This window comes from Cyprinus carpio, chromosome A18 (assembly GCF_018340385.1).
Source record: "Cyprinus carpio isolate SPL01 chromosome A18, ASM1834038v1, whole genome shotgun sequence".
Lineage (NCBI taxonomy): Eukaryota > Metazoa > Chordata > Actinopteri > Cypriniformes > Cyprinidae > Cyprinus > Cyprinus carpio.
The window spans coordinates 21,403,114-21,421,564 of record NC_056589.1 but is presented as its reverse complement, the minus strand read 5'-3'; the positions used below and the strand labels follow the sequence as shown (position 1 = coordinate 21,421,564).

The window sequence follows — 18,451 nt, the reverse complement described above, 5'->3', positions numbered from 1 at the left end:
GAAAAAGCTTCGTTAGTCTTCGGAACACAATTGAAGATATTTTGGATGAAAACCGGGAGGCTTGAGACTGTCCCATAGACTGCCAAGTAAGTAACACTGTCAAGTTCCAGGAAAGTATGAAAAGCATCGTCAGAATCGTCCATCTGCCATCAGTGATTCAACCGTAACGTTATGAAGCGACGAGAATACATTTTGTAGAAAACATGAAGAAAACAAAAATAACGACTTTATTCAACAATTCCTCTCCTCTGTGTCTCTCTAAATCAGTGTAGTGCCATTTTGGCAATTCTGAGCAGTACGCAGACGGCGTACACTTGTCCGTGTCAGCCGTGCTGCGTTGATGCGTTGTTGTCTTTCAAACCAAAGTGTAAATACAAAACAGTCATGCTAATGAAACGCCTTTAGCTTGCTTTAGGCTAACATGCAGACTAAAATTTGATTTTACTAAAAATGTCTTCACTATATACTGTACGCTTTAGAACTAATCAAAATGTCACACTTTAATATTGTCCCTTTTCAAAAACTACATTACAGTAGGCTACGTGATTCATTTCGACTGTTGAGATAAAGAAACTCCTGTACTGCAAATCAAATAAAGAACTGCATTTCTCCTTAAGAACACTCATATTGTTTCTTATTTTGTCTGTATTTTGCATTTCATGGACATTTAGTTGTTTTTAAAAAGAATGAATAATGGTTCATAAAATGATAACAAAAGAATTTAATTAAAACTATTTGTTAAAACACAGTAAATCATATAATCATATAAGGTATGATGTGAAGTAACCATCTTGACATCGAACTCTTGGCATACAGTATCTTGCAACATATTTTGAAATATTTGCTCCTAGATTTTTATTCAACACCAAATTGGCAAAATAGCAATACATTTTAATAAACGCTGGACTTATTTTAACTATGCAGTTTTGTTGTTAGTGATACCCAGGTTGACTGAACTGTGAAATGTTTCTCTAAGCTCAACAGGAAATGTTGACCATTGACTCCAAAGGAAACCACTCCCATACAGTGTATGAAAGACACCCATAAACATCACTATATTATCAGTATATCTCAGAGATATGAAGGCCTTCACAGACCCGGTAGGACATTGATTTGCTGCCCAGTGTCAAACCCAAACTCTTCTTTGGGGCTACTACACTTTGTTTTAATGTTTCTTGAGCAGCAAATCATCATTAGAATGGTTTCTGAAGGATCTTGTTACACTGAAAATTCAGCTTTGTCATCACATGAATAAATTAAAATATATATACATTTAAATCTTACTAATATTTCACAAATGACTTTTTTTATATAAAGTAAATGCACCTTTGTGACCACAAGTGATTCCTAATGGTTAAAAATGGCTTAGCAGAAGGTTTGCTTTAGTATTCTACCTACAGAACCACAGAGTTATGTACATTTGCACTGTATACCATAGTAAACTATCAAGGCAAAGCACTTAGTTGCCATAGTGATTTATAAAGTGTGCAGGATGAGAGCTACACACATACTCTCAGGAAATGAACATCATTCTTATAAACAAACTGGCGGAGGAGAGAACAGAGGACTGAGGATGAAGTTCATCAAGATTAGTGTTGCTCCCGGTGGATTGTAGGGGAAGAGCTAGACAGGGCATCCATGTGATCAAAGGCCTGCCATACAAGATCTCAACCAGGCAAGGATGGGCTCTCCGTAATTGGTACTTCAAACCCTACAAGTGGTGAGAGTGAAGGCTTCAGTTCAAAGTCTTCATCACAGACACTTCTGAATATACTGTACATGGTGTCACAAAGGCACCGGCGTCTGTGTTTGTGCGTTCACTCAGCAGTGTATCCCCTCGTGTTTTGATCTTGATTGAAAAATAAGATTAAAAACAAATGAAGAAATACTCATCTTGAAGATGAATTCATCTATGAGGATAATATGAATTTGCTACTGAAGTTGATTAAACTGCCTTGATGAGAATTTGAGGCTTTTAAATCCAATGGGACCTAAAAACATGTGAATATGAGAATATTTAGCCTTGAATTCAGCTGGAATCTGAAGTTAATATATTCTCTCTCACAAATAATATTCATGAGAAGCACTGATTTTATTAAAAAAAAAATAATAATTCAGTTCATTACAATTTTCAATTGTAGATGAGCACCACCAATGTCTCCTCTGCCCTATACGAATCAGCAGAAACAAGATGGGGTCATGGTTTTAAGCTGATTAGCTGTAATGGATAAACTCTCAATGCCGTAGGCAATCAGAGCGTATACATGCACAGAGAGGGCCTCAGAGGAAGAGATGGTGAGACGAGGACCAGGCTTCGAGGAGGATTCAAGCACAGAGGGTGAGGTGGCAAAAGCAATGTTTATATAAGCAGCTAATCAGTGAAACACACCAGGGTTATGAGGGCTGGTGGAAAGGAGGAGGGGGAACAGGAAAACGACTCGCCTTCATGCAAAGCCATGTAAAAACATAAAATCCTTCTTACCAACCAACATGGAAAGAGTTAACTTCTTGCTTTCCAGATCACTGTTAATAAACACATGGCAACAATCCAAAAAACTGCATTAATCTTTCTGGTTAACCAGCATTTTTGAACGCTTGTAACCGCCAAGGGACTAGCTGCCTGTCAAGTTCTCTTAAAGGCACTTGCTAGTAAATGTCCTTATCTATTTCCTTCCTCTTTTCTATCTCAACATGCAACCGCCTTGCCTCTCTCTCTGCTTTGGCGGTATAATAAGAGGTTTGCTGATGAGCCTTGGTGAACACCTGTGGCAGAGCAAATGCTCTGAGAAACAACAGCCGTAATAAGAGCACATTAATGTCTGAGCCAGGCAAGACAGAGAAAAATATAGACATAAAGTTGTTTCAAACCCACCATCACCTTCTGGGAATGATCTCTGGAGACAATAGACCACCCCAGAGAGGTCTCTCTGTGTGTTTGTGTGCATTTGACGATTGTTTCAAACCATAGGCATTTTCAGAGCCTTCATACAAATTCATTTACAGCACTGCAATAAAAATACTGCTGTGCCTCTATGTCTGGGGGAGCAAGATGGATTGCCAATGCATGACAACCCTGAAGGCTTGGCTTTGTGATCAAGTAAAATCACTGCACTTTATACATTCATCCTACATTTCAACAGTTTGAAATGGAGTTTTGGGGCTTTTATGGCTCTATGTCTATTTGGTCTAAAGCCATCAATATGCTGCTGAAAGTTGACAAAATAAATTTGATCAGATGTAGGATATATGATTTAAAAGTTACAGATTTCTCTTCATGATAATGGAAAAAAAAAGACTGTTGACTTGTGTTACATTACAGATTTTTTGTCCAATCAACTGCCTGCCCACTTGCACTTGAGTAACTAGCATTCCAAATCATTTTACTTATATTGCGCTTTAGGATTTGAATGAATTCATGAATTGGCCATTAAAAAAGGGGTTAAGCATTTATTGATATATCCCACCACAATTTACAGTTTACATAGTAAACAGATCAACACAGAACAAAAAACTACACCCATTAAGTGATTTTAGAGCTTCTTTTAAATTAATAACTAAAATATTAATGAGAGTTGCCACTAAATTTATGCCAAGATTTATTGCATACAAATTTATCAAATTATACAAAATTGAAGCAAGCCATCATTGCTTTGGGTATTCATCATCTAATTTTATTTAAATTCAAAGAGTTTGATCAAATGGCATCACCCTTTTAAACTGCTTTTATCCAGTCAATTGACTGTGGGAGAGGTTCAGACATGCAGAGTGTGTGTGAGGTAGAGACACAGTGAGCTCTTTTCAGATGCAGATGTTTTTATGAGGTTAAAAAAAAAAATTAAAAAAAAAAAGCAAAAAGATGAACCTGTTCCCTGACACGATTCTGCAAGTGCACACAGTTTTGCCTGAATGCTTTTAACGTAAATACAAGGACACATCATTCTTGCTATGAGGCTGAAAAACTCCATAAAACATGTTTGCATAATGTTAAGATTGCGAAGTTAACTTGAGCATGCCAAGTAAAACACCACTGCTGGATTCTATTTGACACATTTAAAGCATTTTGATTTTTGTTTTAACTGAGACAACAACATAACTTTGCTAGTCATTCACATAAAGATGGGTTTGCGTACAACATGATATTATGCACAGAAATGGTACCCTTTAATACAGGATATTACACCTTCCAACATTTAATGATGAGATTAAAAAACAAAAGAACGATGAGTTGCTGTCAAGCAAGCAATTTTGTGTTTTCAGTAATCTTGTTAACACACCATCACCCACAGAGTTTCTTCTGAACAATGGCAAAAAGTACAGTGACTCAGTGTAAAGGAGATCCTAAAATTAGTTTATTTGCTTTTCAGTACAAGTTCAAAACTTGAGAGTATGTATGAGAGAAACATTAACATACAAATCACTGGCTGAACTGGAAAAAAGCTCCTAACCATTCAGGAAATGTCAAGGCAAACTGACAAAATAATGAGACTTGTTTTTGAAGATTGCAGCATGCAGGCGACAGGATTGTTTTGGTTTAGGATGATCCAATCACTAGCTGGATCATAAACTACATAATGTGCTTATGAAATGTAAAAAGTTAAATAGGACCGGTTCCTTGACATAGTGAAAGAAAATACAAGTGTCTTATTACATGATAGCCTTCGGGTTAAAATAACTTGCTATGCAAATGTTTATCACCCATATTGTCACCTCACCTCACCTCACCTCACCTCACCTTTTTTTTTTTTTTTTTTTTGCATTTTCGGCCTGTGAGGATGCCATCATCCTTGTAATTGAAAGTTCAACATGGGGGAGCTGCCTACACAATCTAAAAGGACTGTTTACAAGAATTGGCCGGTGTAATTGTTAGTGCTTGGAAATACTACTGCAGCAGTAGTGAGAGATAAAAGTCAGTAATTGCCGTTTTCACACAGGAAATTACGGTCGTGACAAGAGTCCTGGCAGTTCTCTGGTTCCTCCTGAACTGACAGTGGAGGTAAACAAGTCACGACACTGACAGTGAAGACATTAAAGAGCCCTCGGACTTTGTATTGCCAACACCCTGCAGGGGGTGCTGTGTGGGATCAGAGCCAATGAATGGGAATGTGATTATTATCTCAGTGCGAAGCCAGCACTCTGAAGGAGCCAATGAAGCAAGGCTTCATTAACACCCTCTGAATATCAAGGCCTGCTGCATAATGCAAGTTTTTAAAACCCATTTGTTTTGCATTACAAAATAGAGCCTTCTTTAAAATCCCATTTGTTCTGAGTCACGCTGAATGACAACGGCGTAACACGTTGTTACCCTTCAGGAACTTGCCATTAAAGACCCTGCATTAATTCAATGAAGCAATGAGACCGCAGTCTAATAGGACTACTAAGTCTCAGCTGTTCGCAGGTTTCAAAGAAAGGATGAGGCAATTAAGCAAAAGGGCTTGAATGTCTCTTTACTGGCACTGACTGAAGAAATGTACAAAGGTTTTCCCATTAGAATTCAAATATTCCTTACTTGTGTTTGTATTAGTGTCAGAATGGATTCTTTCATTCAGAGTGCTGTCTGAACCCACTTTAGCTGTGAAGGGAACATGAGTTACAGTGTACAAACCATAGTTGATAACACATCTTACATTGCAAAAGCACACTGAGGGAAACTGCTATGCTAAAAAGGCTCCAAGCTGCAAATTAATTTGAATTTGGTTCAAAATAAAACATTTTAAAGATTAAAAAAATAATTTATGCATAAGTGAGAAGTTTTATCTATATATATTTTGCAATTTGTGCAGTCACCTGATCATTTTACGTTTAAAAAAAAGAAACAGGTTAAAAAGTAAAGCTTACGTACAAAGTCTCTAGTTTGTTTTAATATAAAACAATTTTACGTTCTTTTATCTACCTTGTTCATATAGCTATTAACATTTTAATACTGCTATTGATAATTAAAGATTTTAATTAATTTAATATACTTTTTCTTTAAAGTTGATATTGACTATATATATATATATATATATATATATATATATATATATATATATATATATATATATAAAACTAAACTGTATTTAGGTGGACAAAAACATTTAAAATTGTGGAAAACATGAGCTTAATAAATATCAGCAGGATTTAAAATAAACAAAATCAGAGGGGTAATTTTAAAGACGAATGAAACCCCCAAATTAAATATTTTTCAGCTTATTGACAATGTTTTTTTTTTTTTAAGTTATTTTACATATTTAATTCAGACTATGAGTGCATATGAATTCTAACAGAGAGAAAAACATAAGATGATAAACATGAATTCACACAGTATAGTATATAATAGCACAACAGAGGCTAAAGGGATTAAAAAAAAACTGTCATCATTTACTCCCCCTCATATTGTTCAAAAACCATATGCCTTTCTTCTGTAAGACAAAAGTAGATGTTTTGAGAACTCAGTGCTTTTGTCCACACACGGGAAATCAATGGTAACTAAAATAGTTTGGCTACCAACATCCTTCAAAATACCTTTTGTGATTCATCATCAGTCACACAGGTTTGGAATGAGATAAAGGAGAATGATGATAGATGACAGAATCTAATGATAACATTAGTAAATGATGACAGAATTTAAATTTTTGGGTGGAATATCCCTTTCAGCCGTGTGTTTCCTTGTTGGAGTCATTAAATACAATATGTCTAAAAAACACATTTGGTTAATGATCAACTTTAAACATCAGTATCCAGAGCAGGCGACCTGTCCACACAGGGAGACAGCGAGTCCTGACTATGAGTGGAGCTTATTCCAGTGTCTGAGTCTGTGTCTGTCGCATCTGTAGGGGAGCATGTTAGTCTGACCTTGCCTGCTGTATGCTGAGAGACAGTGGCCCTGATCTGGCTCTTCAGAGATACAGGGCTAGACTGGTCTGAACAGGCCCCCAGCTCAAGCGCACTGAGTTGTGTAACCAGATGCTGGTATTCTTGGTTTTTAGACTGCAGGGCTGTTTTGTTCCACTGAAGTTCCTTCTCGATTTCCTGTGTTTGAGCATTGAGGGAAAGCCCAGCACTCATGCTTGACTCAAGTTCATTGCGTAGGCTTTCCAGCTCTAAGAGATCTGAGGAGGACAAAGCAAGGTTAGGTTCCAGCTCTAGTTCTGGACTGGCAGCTGCTGCTCCTTTGAGGTCTTCTAAATCTGAAGTCCGGTTCCTCAGTTCTAGGTCAATTTCCCGAGAGAGCTGATCAATGAGTTCTTGGTGCCTGCAAACATGTAGTTCTACTTGCTCAAGTCCATCACTGGTGTACAGGTACTCCTGAAGCTGGCTGTCAAACTGGGACAACGATTGGCTGCCATCACTCTCGGTGATGCTGGAGTGAGGTGTGGGGCTGTTCCTCAGCTGTTTCTCTGCATGTTCAATCTCCAAGTCTAGCTCACGCATTTGGTGAATCTGCTGCCGGATGGTCTGATCCTGTGAGATGATCAGCTGCACCAGCTTACTGATATCTTCTGATCCCTCTGATGTCTCTGTTTTCTGGATCTTCTCCAATTTGCGGAAGGCTTTTTTCACCAAGCGCTTCTGCTTCTCCGCAGATACAGTCTTGGGGTACTGTGCAGGTCCTTGCTCCCATCTTTTGGACCTCACTCCCCGAGATTTCAAGGCTTTTTTGGCTCCTTTGGATGATGGCACAAAATCACTGATCTTCATGAGGACAAACTGTATGAAAGGTTTCTCATCACCCCAAGCGTTCCACAGTCGTAGAATTCGAGTGAGAGGTGGCAGTGCTCTCTCAAAGCCCTTCCACCGTTCAAGGATGCAGAAGTCTTTAGGTTCCCCATGTAATAACTTCTTACTATCTGGTAAAGTCTGGTGGTCCTCCAATAAAGCCTTGACTACATCTGCGCAGGTTGTGTGCTTGGTAACGCCACAGACTACTTTTTCTTCTTGACACACAAGAACCTGGATTTCTTTCCCTGGTGTTTCATCTACAACCTTAGACCTGGTAAAGAAATATAGCAAGTCTGTATTATAAACAACAACAATCACAAGTGTAATATCCCTTAAAATTACAACTAATATGGTCATTTTATACAATAAAGGCAAATAATTATATATTACGAAGTGGTTAACTATAAACTACAATATATAAACTATATAAACTAGGCAAATTGTTCATTATTATTATTATATAAAAAATAATAACAACGATAGAATTCAATTCGTATCATACAGCAGTTGCTAGCATAAAAGCAATACTGTAACATTGTAGTGTAAGAATATAGTGATTACATTTTAGACAGTCATGCCTACACCCCATAACCATTGTAAATCACTAAAATGGACAGTTTGGAGTGGCTTGTTTCTTACACATACAAGATGGAATGAGGTGAAATACATACAGCTCACATCTATGATTCAGGAGTCATTTTAGTCATAACTGTACTTGACACTGCTGATGACGGATTCACATCTATAGCTCAGACTTTAAATGGCACACTAAATGGCTGACATTATTCAAATGAGCAGAAGGCTTCATGACAAGTGCATCATAGCCTCAATTATCTGAATTGATTGTTTCATAATTTTTCATTCTGTTCAGGTCATAACATTGGGTATGACTAATTATCTCTCTTAGTTCAGAACTGTAAAGTTTAATTAAAAACTTTTAAAAGCTAGAAGCAAATCTGAATGTAAAATTGACAGAGGTTATGTTTATTTCTTAGCAGTAAATAAATAGTTTTGTAAAAGGTGACCAAAATACAAGTGGTATATTTTGTTTGCCTATGTTCTACATCATCCGCTGGAATGCCCTCTCTCATGTACACACAAACAACATTACAGAGATTACAGTTTATAAAGTTTTAAATATGGATCATTTTCTTACAAAAATGCATCATTTGCTTCAGGAGGCCTTTTTTAACCCCCTGGAGCCATGTGGTGCATTTTTTATGATCGATGGACACACTTTATTGGACTATTTAATAGTAACACCCATTCACTACCATTATAACGCTTGGAAGAGCCACATTTTTAATATAACTCTGATTGGATTCGTCTGAAAAAAGAAAGTCATATACACCTCTGATGGCTTGAGAATGAGTAAATCATGGGGAAATTTTAATTTTGAACTATCCCTTTAATGAATGACCTCAGAAGAATGCAATATATATGCAAGAATGCAGGTTAGTTAATATTTAGAAGACCCTGCTGTTACCCTACAGAAAAGTAAATAGTTGAGCTAATTCTCACAGCAGACTACCCAATACACCACTGGTATACAGAAAGACAAATTATCCTTAAATATACTGAATTCTGTAGGGCTACAAGCCTTTATCTTAGACTGAAAGTATACAACCTAAATGAAAAATTGCCATTTGTTAAATGTCGCATGACATAACTTACTGTATACAATGCTATTTTTTAACACTTAACCCCACATTCACACCAGTGCTAGTAATTCTACATGACATCACTGACATGACATCATAACAGAAGTGTGCAACCATAGCTTTTAGATAATAAGCAAGTACAGACACTTGTCCACACATGTCAGACACATTACACTTAAAACAGACAATATGCTATACAATTCAATACAAGCGTTCACCCTCAAATGGTTAACAATGTGCTTTTTTGGCTTGGTATACAATTTGGATCCATTTTAAGAGCTTGTTGAAAGAGTCGATGCAACATGAAATGTCAGAATAATCTACACTGGGAATTCAAAATGAAATGGTCTTTTATTTAGTCTTTTCCAAAATTGTCTTGAGTACAGGAAACAAAAGAGGGAGAATGGAAGCACCTGTATTTGTCTTGTGGGAAAATCAATGGTGACCAGCAGCATCCTGTTACATACATCCTGCCACTAAGTTCATGTATTGTGAGGCAATGGAAAATTATGAATTCCATTTCATGGATATATTGCAATCAAATGGAGTGAAGCACTACAACAAACATGTACATGCATAAAACAAAAGCCTGGTTTGAAATGTAGATTAGATTTATCTGTTGTGCCCCTAATAAACACAACACCAGAGACATTATCAGAGAACCACTGAAGGTGAAAAGAACAGAACACTCTGCTTCTCAACTCATTGAGCAAACACAAACACACATGTGACCGCCAGACTTGATCCTTGTACTACAGAGAACACACTGTATCCTTCTACAGACTCAACACAGTGACTGGACATTATCTCCTGAACTCAGTCTATCAGCGTTTATTAGGCTGTACAAAAATATGCTTGGCAAATATAAAAAGGGATTTAACAAAGATGTGCAGATCGTTCAGTACTATATCTCATTAACAAAATTCATTATCGTTATATTAGTACATTTAATCAAAGTTGTAGATAATGATTAAATAATAAATCCTTATGAAACAGATGTAATTTGTAAACCATGTAAGTTAAGAGCAGATGTAAAGTCATCATTTATGGATATTGCCTGTGTCGACCGATTCATAAACAGGTATCTGAGAGGACCAAGAGATTTCAGTGGGCACGTGTGAACTGGAGAGAGGCAAAAGTGAAGGAAGGAATTCATAATTGAAATGTTCACGTTATAATGTAAAGGACACATACTATCAATGCTGTAATTTTTTTTCAAAGTTATAAATAAAGATTAAAGAAGCATGTTTTGCAAGAAAATACTTTATTAAAAAATTACTTTTCATTTAATCTGTTACTTGCCATTTTCTTTGTAATTAATTATGGAATTTACTAGCAATTTCTGAGCGATTTCTTTTTTTCTTTATGGAGTAGCCACAGTAAAACAGAGGCAGCGACAGCCCCATCTAAAAAGCATAGGAGATTTTTGAGGAAAATTTTTTTTTTTCACTGTGGTTTGCTGGTTTTCAGAAAGTCCTCTTGATAAGCATCACTGAGAAGACAAAACATCTCCACTGCATGTTCAGGTGGAGCAGTTTGTCTCAACAGCTTAAGTAAGGCAAAGTATAGATTTAAAATTATAATGCTGCTCTAGAAGGTTTTTATTATTTATTTATTAAGCCTTAACAGAGTGTCGTTATATTTGGTACTTCAAAATACCCACACAATTACGGCAGCTGAGGTAGTTTAGCCGAGTGTAATAACCACCTCCAGTTTAAACTGTCGTTGTTAGAGCATATACCTTTGTACTTTCACAAAAAGCATGCCTATGAATTAAAGCATGTATAAATCAACAGTTAGAATGATATTCTGCATGGACCACATTAAATAAAGCAGACATAGAGTTAGATTACCTTTGATTAGATTTCACTCTGAACATTTGAGATAATTACAGTTGGCTTATGCTTTAAAGATGATTTTACAGCATCATAAAAATTCAATGTCCCCCCTGAGTGTCTCAAGCTTAAAAAGACTAAAGACAACTAAAATGTCTTGCTGTGCAATAAACTGTCTGCATAGAACATGCATAAATAGATACAAGTGGTGAAAGATTTGGCAAAACAACATAAACCCTGACATGAACCTTAAAGAGTGCAAACTTTGCCAGAGAATTTTGGTAGTAATTTATGGGCTCAATCAAAGTGTTTTTTTTTTCAATAGTATTTGGCTCAATTGAAATTTATCTCAAGCAACCCAAATGTTTTTTTCAGGCCATTAGTCTACAACCCATCTGTCATCTACAATATTGTTGACGCCATTGGAGTCTAGCTATCCGTCAACTATATTGCATATATTCTTAACAAAAACTAACGCTTTTGTCATAATCTGTATGATATGTACATGACACTTAATACACTTATATTTTGTCATGTACCGTTGATATTGACAGCGATCGTGCAATTATGGTTGCTATGGTTACCTGCTAACATTTCTATTCGCAAGTTTACACATTTAGCACATTTTACTGACTTTTTCTTACTGTTATGTAATTGTGTAAAATGCATACTTGTAATTAAAATGAACACAAACTTTTTAAAAAAATCCTCCAGTTCAAAAATCTTACAAATTTCGAACATTCTCTAAACAATAATTTAGGATAAAAAGAGTCATACTTGTAGCTATACTAACTTTCATAATAATAATAGTAATCTAAGACCTAAACTAAATAAATAAATAAGTAAATTATATTGAATACGACACTACAGCATTAAGCCTTTTCAGTTCATTTCATCAAGCCTCGGACGCACCGTTACGCACATCCGACATGCAAGAATAAATTTAGAAACATTTATTCATTTTGGAGACACTCATTTTGTGTTACTTAACGCCAGCTACCAGCATCCTAGAGAGGCACCGGTGCACGCAGAACAACAGCATTAAGTGTAACTCGACTCTCTGCGACCATGCAGCGAAACACTTCATTGACAGCAAGTGTTGTTGTTACAGCTTGTACGCGTTTAATTACGCACGATTCTAAGAAAGAAAAAACTTGGTTTCTCACAATTTCGACCTTTTACGCTTGTTTCGACTTTTTAAATAAATATTTATTTATTTATTGCATGAAATGTCTGTTGTAAGACTGCGCAATTTTAAATGAAATGGATGGAGTGAATCATACCTGTTCTTCAAACGCGCCTTCAGAAAGTTTTTTCCAAAAGGAGCCATCGCGCGTCAGTATGATCGAGGGTCAGAAGACATCGTATAACAAAACGGAGCGCGTAAACCTAATCAAGAAAGTGCTGGTCGTGGAAAAAGTTGCAAGAACAACTTGCGAACTTCAAAGTATGAGGAGTTTAAAGCAGGGCCGGCCCACTACACACGGAGGGAGGCGACAAAACTCGCCTGTTGGATAACTGTGAAGCTGATGATTGTGATGATAGCATCTCTGTGCTGTTTACACATTTTGCTTAAAATCTTAATTAATTTTACTTTACCATTTCCCTAATAAAAAATAATAACACAAATACCTCATCCAAAAATTAAAAACATTTATTGTGGCAGCAGTTAGACATAACAAATGTTCTACAAAAAATACAAAATCCCAAACTCAACATCAAAAACTCAAATACTTTCAAATATACAAATACATTATCCAATACCAAACTATGTGGCAAATATATTATGCCATTCTCCATTACCACACTTTATTTTCAGTTTAAACATCTGATTTAAATATAATCAATTTCATGGAAAATAAAATAGCTATTTTACTCTACAAACAGGATTCTATTGGTCCTGTAAGTCTTTTATGTTTTTATACAGAATCTAACACACCTCAGGAGGTTGGTGGTCATGTGTGAAAGTGATTTCACTCTTGTAACTCATTTCTGATTGGTTAAACTGACAGTGTTACAACACTCCCTTGTCTTTAATTCTGTATCATGATTAATTTTAATGCATCGTAATAATTTAATCTTGACATTGTCTATCTTTTATCTGGATAGAATGTTTGTTTTCGGAAGCAATCAGAAGTAAAGCCTGTTTCATTACAAACTGTACTAAGAGAATCTTTCAAGGTTAAACGTCACACATTGGATTCTCAAAACAGTCTATATTTTATCTCAGCATAATATGAGCAACACATAACTATGGAAAGCATGACAGACATAGAGTTGAACAATACAGGCTAAGATTGGTAATTCTTGAAGACTGTCAATATCAATGAGTTCAAATGAAGGCACTGCGCATCCTCTCCAACTTTCATCATCCCGCTTCTAAGAACTAATCATAAATTGACTTCTTCACTCCCCCTCCCTCCATTAGAATGAAGGGAGGAACATCAAATGAGCATTTCTGAAAGTTTTGACGTCAACAATCAAAGTGGTTTCTGAGGTGTCTGCTGATGTCATTGTGACACAGGACAAGAGGGCATGGAGGAAGGGAGGGATGGAGAGAGAGAGAGATATGGAGACGGATACGGGAGGGGTAGGAACGATAGTGCGCTCCTCTGACATCATAGAGGCTCTTATATACCGGGTGGAATGGAGCCCGCCATTCCTCACTTCACTTCTGAGAAAGCCAAGAGAAGACACAGCGAACAGGTTGGATAAGAAACCAAGAAGACAGCATCGTGACTTCTGCAGGACGCGCTGTGATTTTCTCTCTCTGTCTCTGTAACTCTCTTACAACGTATCTCTCGTATTCTTCCATCCGTTTTCACGCCATTTCATGACCTTTAACCCTATGGACTTGGGCCCAGCTTGAATGTGCAGAAACTGTGGGACTACTAAGAAAATGCAGATGCAGCTGACCTCAGTTATCCTCATTTTTTTATTGTGTAATGGACTGTGTTCAGGTAGGAGCACTTTTATCAATTTATACAGACCGATTTTACTTTTTCTAAAAAAGCAGATTTTAATTACCATTCAAAATTACCAATCTTTTGCAAGGTAATATTTCATGATTATGATCTTTGACAGCTAATGTTCACATTCTGTCTTTTAATGTCTTACTTAGTTTTAACTAACTGCTATGTCTTTATCTAACTGATATTAAGAATAATCAGTATTTTCACCAACACTATTAATCATTAAAAACTATAATATCAATATAATATAAATACAAATTTAAAATACAAACAAAATTTAAAATACAACTTAAATTGATGGAATCATATATATAGATATACATAAAAATGTTTGTCTACATTTGCTGTAGAATATTTTTCTGCTTTTATGGCTATTTATACAGTATATGGCATAATCACCCCTTTGAAATAGTTAGTCACTCATTTAATGCTCTAATGTCTTTAAGACATTTTATACTTTAGACTTAAACATATTGCTGGTGATGTATCTTACAGTTCTACCTACCTTTGAATGTATGAATAATATGAAATATGAAACCCATTCGCTTTTTTTTCCTGATCTGATTGAATTAAAACACTCACTACTGTCTGCAGACAAAAAAAAAAAAAAAATGTCAGGTTTCTCTGTACTTTGATGTGTGTGTATACTCATCATGTGTATAGTCCTACTCTTAAAACATGCCAACATTGTATGTTTTCCCCCTCTTTATAGATATAGACCAGGGAAAAAAGGCAATAGAGGAAGAGGTACTGAGAAGTCTCCTCACTTCAAAGGTACAGACTTGCTTTTAAAACACCTGTTGAGTGCGAGCTAACAGAGGCAACACTGGCCTTATATGGCCTTAATATAGACATGCCCTTTGACTATGGGGCAGCTGAATTTTAAATGAAAGTCATGGTTATTTCAAAAAATTTTAAAATTTAAAAAAAAAAAAAAAAAAATTTTAAATAAAATAAATGCATATTTGACTCACAGTGAAAACAGAATAGAAAAAAAAAAAAAAACAGAGGCATTTTCACAGTGAAAACAGAATAGCACAGGGCTTTGGGATTTATAGTAAAATTAGGTTTGTGCTCCAATCAGGCAGCATTTCATAAAATGGCTATTTTCTTCATGAATGCCATGGTGCACAGCAGTCCACAAATGTAGATGCTAACTGATGTTAAACATAATACAAAATTACACTTTTTTTTTGTTGTAAACTATTGATTGAAAAAGACAAAGCTTTCAATCAGGCAGCAAATCAGAAGCCGTGTACTCAAAGGAAAATGAATGAAGCTTTTGCACTCTACTGGTGGACCAACTGATGTGTCATTGTCCGAAGTGATGCTCAGCTGCCTTCATTCATTCAGCAATATTCTGCACCGCATTAACCTCCATTATCTATCGTCAGTACATCTGACTGTTATCCATTATCAATAGAGAATCATGTACAATCATTGTGTTTATAATTTTCTTAAAAAATTTTTTGAATGCTGACCACAATTTCTGCCTTTTGTAACTTTCCGTATAGACATCTTCTCTACTGCAGAGTTAATTAATAATTATGACTTTGAATACTGACATTAAATGATGTCTTTAAGGCTAATGCTTTTAAAATGTCAGCTGGCCAAGTCTAATTAAATGTAGTGCAATAGTTACTTTAATGGCAGACAGCCTGCAGGTCTTATACAGGTGACATTTTCCTGTTATTTAATAAGAATTTTTATTTTTTTCAGTTTGATATGTTTGAATTACTGAGATTATTAGCACTTATTTTTAATATCGAACTTATAAACTCATATGTGATTGTGTTATTTAAGAACAGTGTAATTTAAGACTTACAGCCAGCAGGTTGAAAACAGATTTCCAGATATCACACCAGGCCTTGATCTTATTAGATTCATCCTGTGAAGGCCAATAAAAACACTAGAGAAAACTCAAAATGTGCTTATCTAGTATTGGCACCCTGTAAGTGGACTGAGAATATAGTAATGGCTAGAGACAGGGTGACTTTTTTATAACCTGAAATAAAAATGAGAGTGAGAGTGAGTCATTGTAAGTAAACATTTTGGTTCTCTCACTTGTGTAGGTAAAGCAGAGCAAGCACATCGCCCCCCTGTGGCAGCTGCGGCTCCGGGATGTGTGCAGGATGATGAACAGTCTCGGGGAGTCGTGGCAGGAGGCCTGGGGCAATGAGGAGGAGCAGGAGGACACAGAGGTTCAGGCAGACTATGAGCAGAGGGTCTCGGGTACCCTCGCCCAAATGCTTGAGCAAATGCACGACCTCAAGAACCTCTGCAGGGTCCTGCAGCCTAGAGAGGTGAGAGATGACACACATAGGCATTTTTGTCATTTTTTTTTTAACAATTCATAACAAAGGCAGATTTTTTTTTTTATATTTAAAACATAAGGTGGTTCATAAATATTGATGCAGATTTTATGTAAAAAGCTGCATGAAATTAAAAATACCAATGGTATTTGTTCTTCCAAAATGTTTAATTTCCAAAATGTTTAATTTCAGTTTTAATACCATATTCAAAAGAAATGCTGCCAAATTGATTACAACACAAGCAAAAAAAAAAAAAAAAAAAAAAGGTTGCATACATAAAGAGGCTAAACGGTTTATGAACATTTTAATGCTTGTCATTTAGCTGATGATTTTTATTCAATAGCACTACAGCAACATTTTAATTAATAGTTTGAATTAATGTTTATTTTTATATTTTCTGTTTTTATATACATTTTCGTTTTAGTATTTGTTTGTATTTTTGTCATTATTCATTTTTATTTTAGCTATATAGTTTTTATTATTTTTTATTTCAGTTTTAGTTTTAGTTATTTTAGTACATCAAGTAAAACTACATGAAAATGAGAAATATTTCGTAGCTTTTTTTGTTTATAAATATATATATATATATATATATAGTACACATATATACTGTATATAGGTGCATACATACACACCCACCCACACACACACACACACACACACACACACACACACACACACACACACACACACACACACCAAATCAGTAGAGTACATGTCACCACTCATGGTCATTAAGATACACAAAAACCACCCCCTCCAAAAAATTGCCACAACATCATTATAAGAAGAATACACCATTCATACAAACATATTAATAAGAGAAAAAAAAAAAGAAAGAGGAAGCAGACGAACAAATCATCATCAATCACAACACAGTCAATCGAACGACAGCATTGTCCACCCATTTCAGCCTTGTAATAATATGAGAAGCATTGGGGGAAATAGTTTAAGCATTCTGTCTTTCATTTCAGCTACAAGATGACCAAGAATATCTGGAGCTGGACCAAAACAGCGACAGTCCACTGAAGAGGAAATCTCCATATATACTTAAAAGGCAACTGCGCACCAATAAATCAAGACGGCCGTACATTCTGAAGAGAAGTGTGTATTACTGATGCTCAAGACCCACCGATGGAAAGACATTTTTACATTTTGTGAATATGTGTCTGTTTTCTCTGTCGTAGTATTACAGTAGCAATATAATAATTGTATGTGCTGTTTTAGCTAAACCTTTGTTTATTTATGTGATCCAGAAGTCAACCCCTTCTTCTTCATTGTGGGATTGACGATGTAAATAAAACAGCAGTCAATTCAAGAGTTTATTATATTTATTTATTTATTTATTGTATAATTATTTTTTTTCCAATGTAATTAAATCATACTTATAAAAACACTTTATGAGACATTTATTATCATTATTTCACAGAAGGAAGTATTTTTTCATATTTCCATGATGACAAGAACATTTGTGAACTATTTTTAGAGTACCTATTTAACTCAAACTGAAATTAGTAACTTTTTTGTGTAAAATTATAAACAGTATACACTGAAAAAATAATGGTGTGTAAACAATTTTTACTCAGAAATTGCTAGTAAATTTCACAAACATTACAAAGAAATGGCATGAAATTTTAAAGTTTAACTGAAATAGTTTTCTTGTAAAACATTTGGAAAATATTCTAATTCTTGTCATAGAACAAATAATTACTACATAAACACATTTTAACCAATCACATGGCAGAAGAAAAAAATGGATCACAACACTCTCACGGGTTACACTGTTTTTTTTTTAAATCATAACAAGAAGAGCAGGAAGTTAGCTTCTAATTGTGCTTGGGCTTTCAGTTTAAGGAACCTACAGGTAAAGTTGGATTAAGACTGACTGATATGACCAAAAACACAAAATGTAGAATTCCATACTAGTGCAACATCCTTAAAACAACAGCTATATTTTGGTGAGTCTGCCTTCC

The 18,451-nt window shown here is 35.5% G+C and overlaps 2 protein-coding genes across 2 annotated transcripts; one reads left to right on the top strand and one right to left on the bottom strand.

The window, feature by feature from the left end:
• Positions 1-6,063: 6,063 nt before the first annotated feature.
• On the bottom strand, positions 6,064-12,678 carry LOC109067128 (ras association domain-containing protein 9-like). Its single transcript, XM_042775390.1, has 2 exons — positions 12,478-12,678; positions 6,064-7,969 (listed from the first exon to the last, which is right to left on the bottom strand). Exons 1-2 carry the CDS (start codon positions 12,522-12,524, stop codon positions 6,703-6,705), a joined length of 1,314 nt encoding a protein of 437 aa, XP_042631324.1. The 5' UTR covers positions 12,525-12,678; the 3' UTR covers positions 6,064-6,702.
• A 510-nt stretch (positions 12,679-13,188) lies between these two features.
• On the top strand, positions 13,189-17,798 carry LOC122148676 (neurotensin/neuromedin N-like). The gene is made up of 4 exons (XM_042775876.1): positions 13,189-14,154; positions 14,879-14,940; positions 16,239-16,469; positions 17,453-17,798. The coding sequence occupies exons 1-4, from the start codon at positions 14,064-14,066 to the stop codon at positions 17,594-17,596; spliced, it is 528 nt and encodes a 175-aa protein (XP_042631810.1). The 5' UTR covers positions 13,189-14,063; the 3' UTR covers positions 17,597-17,798.
• Positions 17,799-18,451: the final 653 nt, after the last annotated feature.

Excerpts from the sequence above, each read along its gene's own strand:
- LOC122148676 (XM_042775876.1), top strand. The coding sequence starts at position 14,064 with ATGTGCAGAAACTGTGGGACTACTAAGAAAATGCAGATGCAGCTGACC. Across the intron at positions 14,155-14,878 it reads GTGTAATGGACTGTGTTCAG|ATATAGACCAGGGAAAAAAG; the intron begins GTAGGAGCACTT and ends CCCTCTTTATAG. Across the intron at positions 14,941-16,238 it reads GAAGTCTCCTCACTTCAAAG|GTAAAGCAGAGCAAGCACAT; the intron begins GTACAGACTTGC and ends TCACTTGTGTAG.
- LOC109067128 (XM_042775390.1), bottom strand. The coding sequence starts at position 12,524 with ATGGCTCCTTTTGGAAAAAACTTTCTGAAGGCGCGTTTGAAGAACAG. Across the intron at positions 7,970-12,477 it reads AAGGCGCGTTTGAAGAACAG|GTCTAAGGTTGTAGATGAAA; the intron begins GTATGATTCACT and ends TTTCTTTACCAG.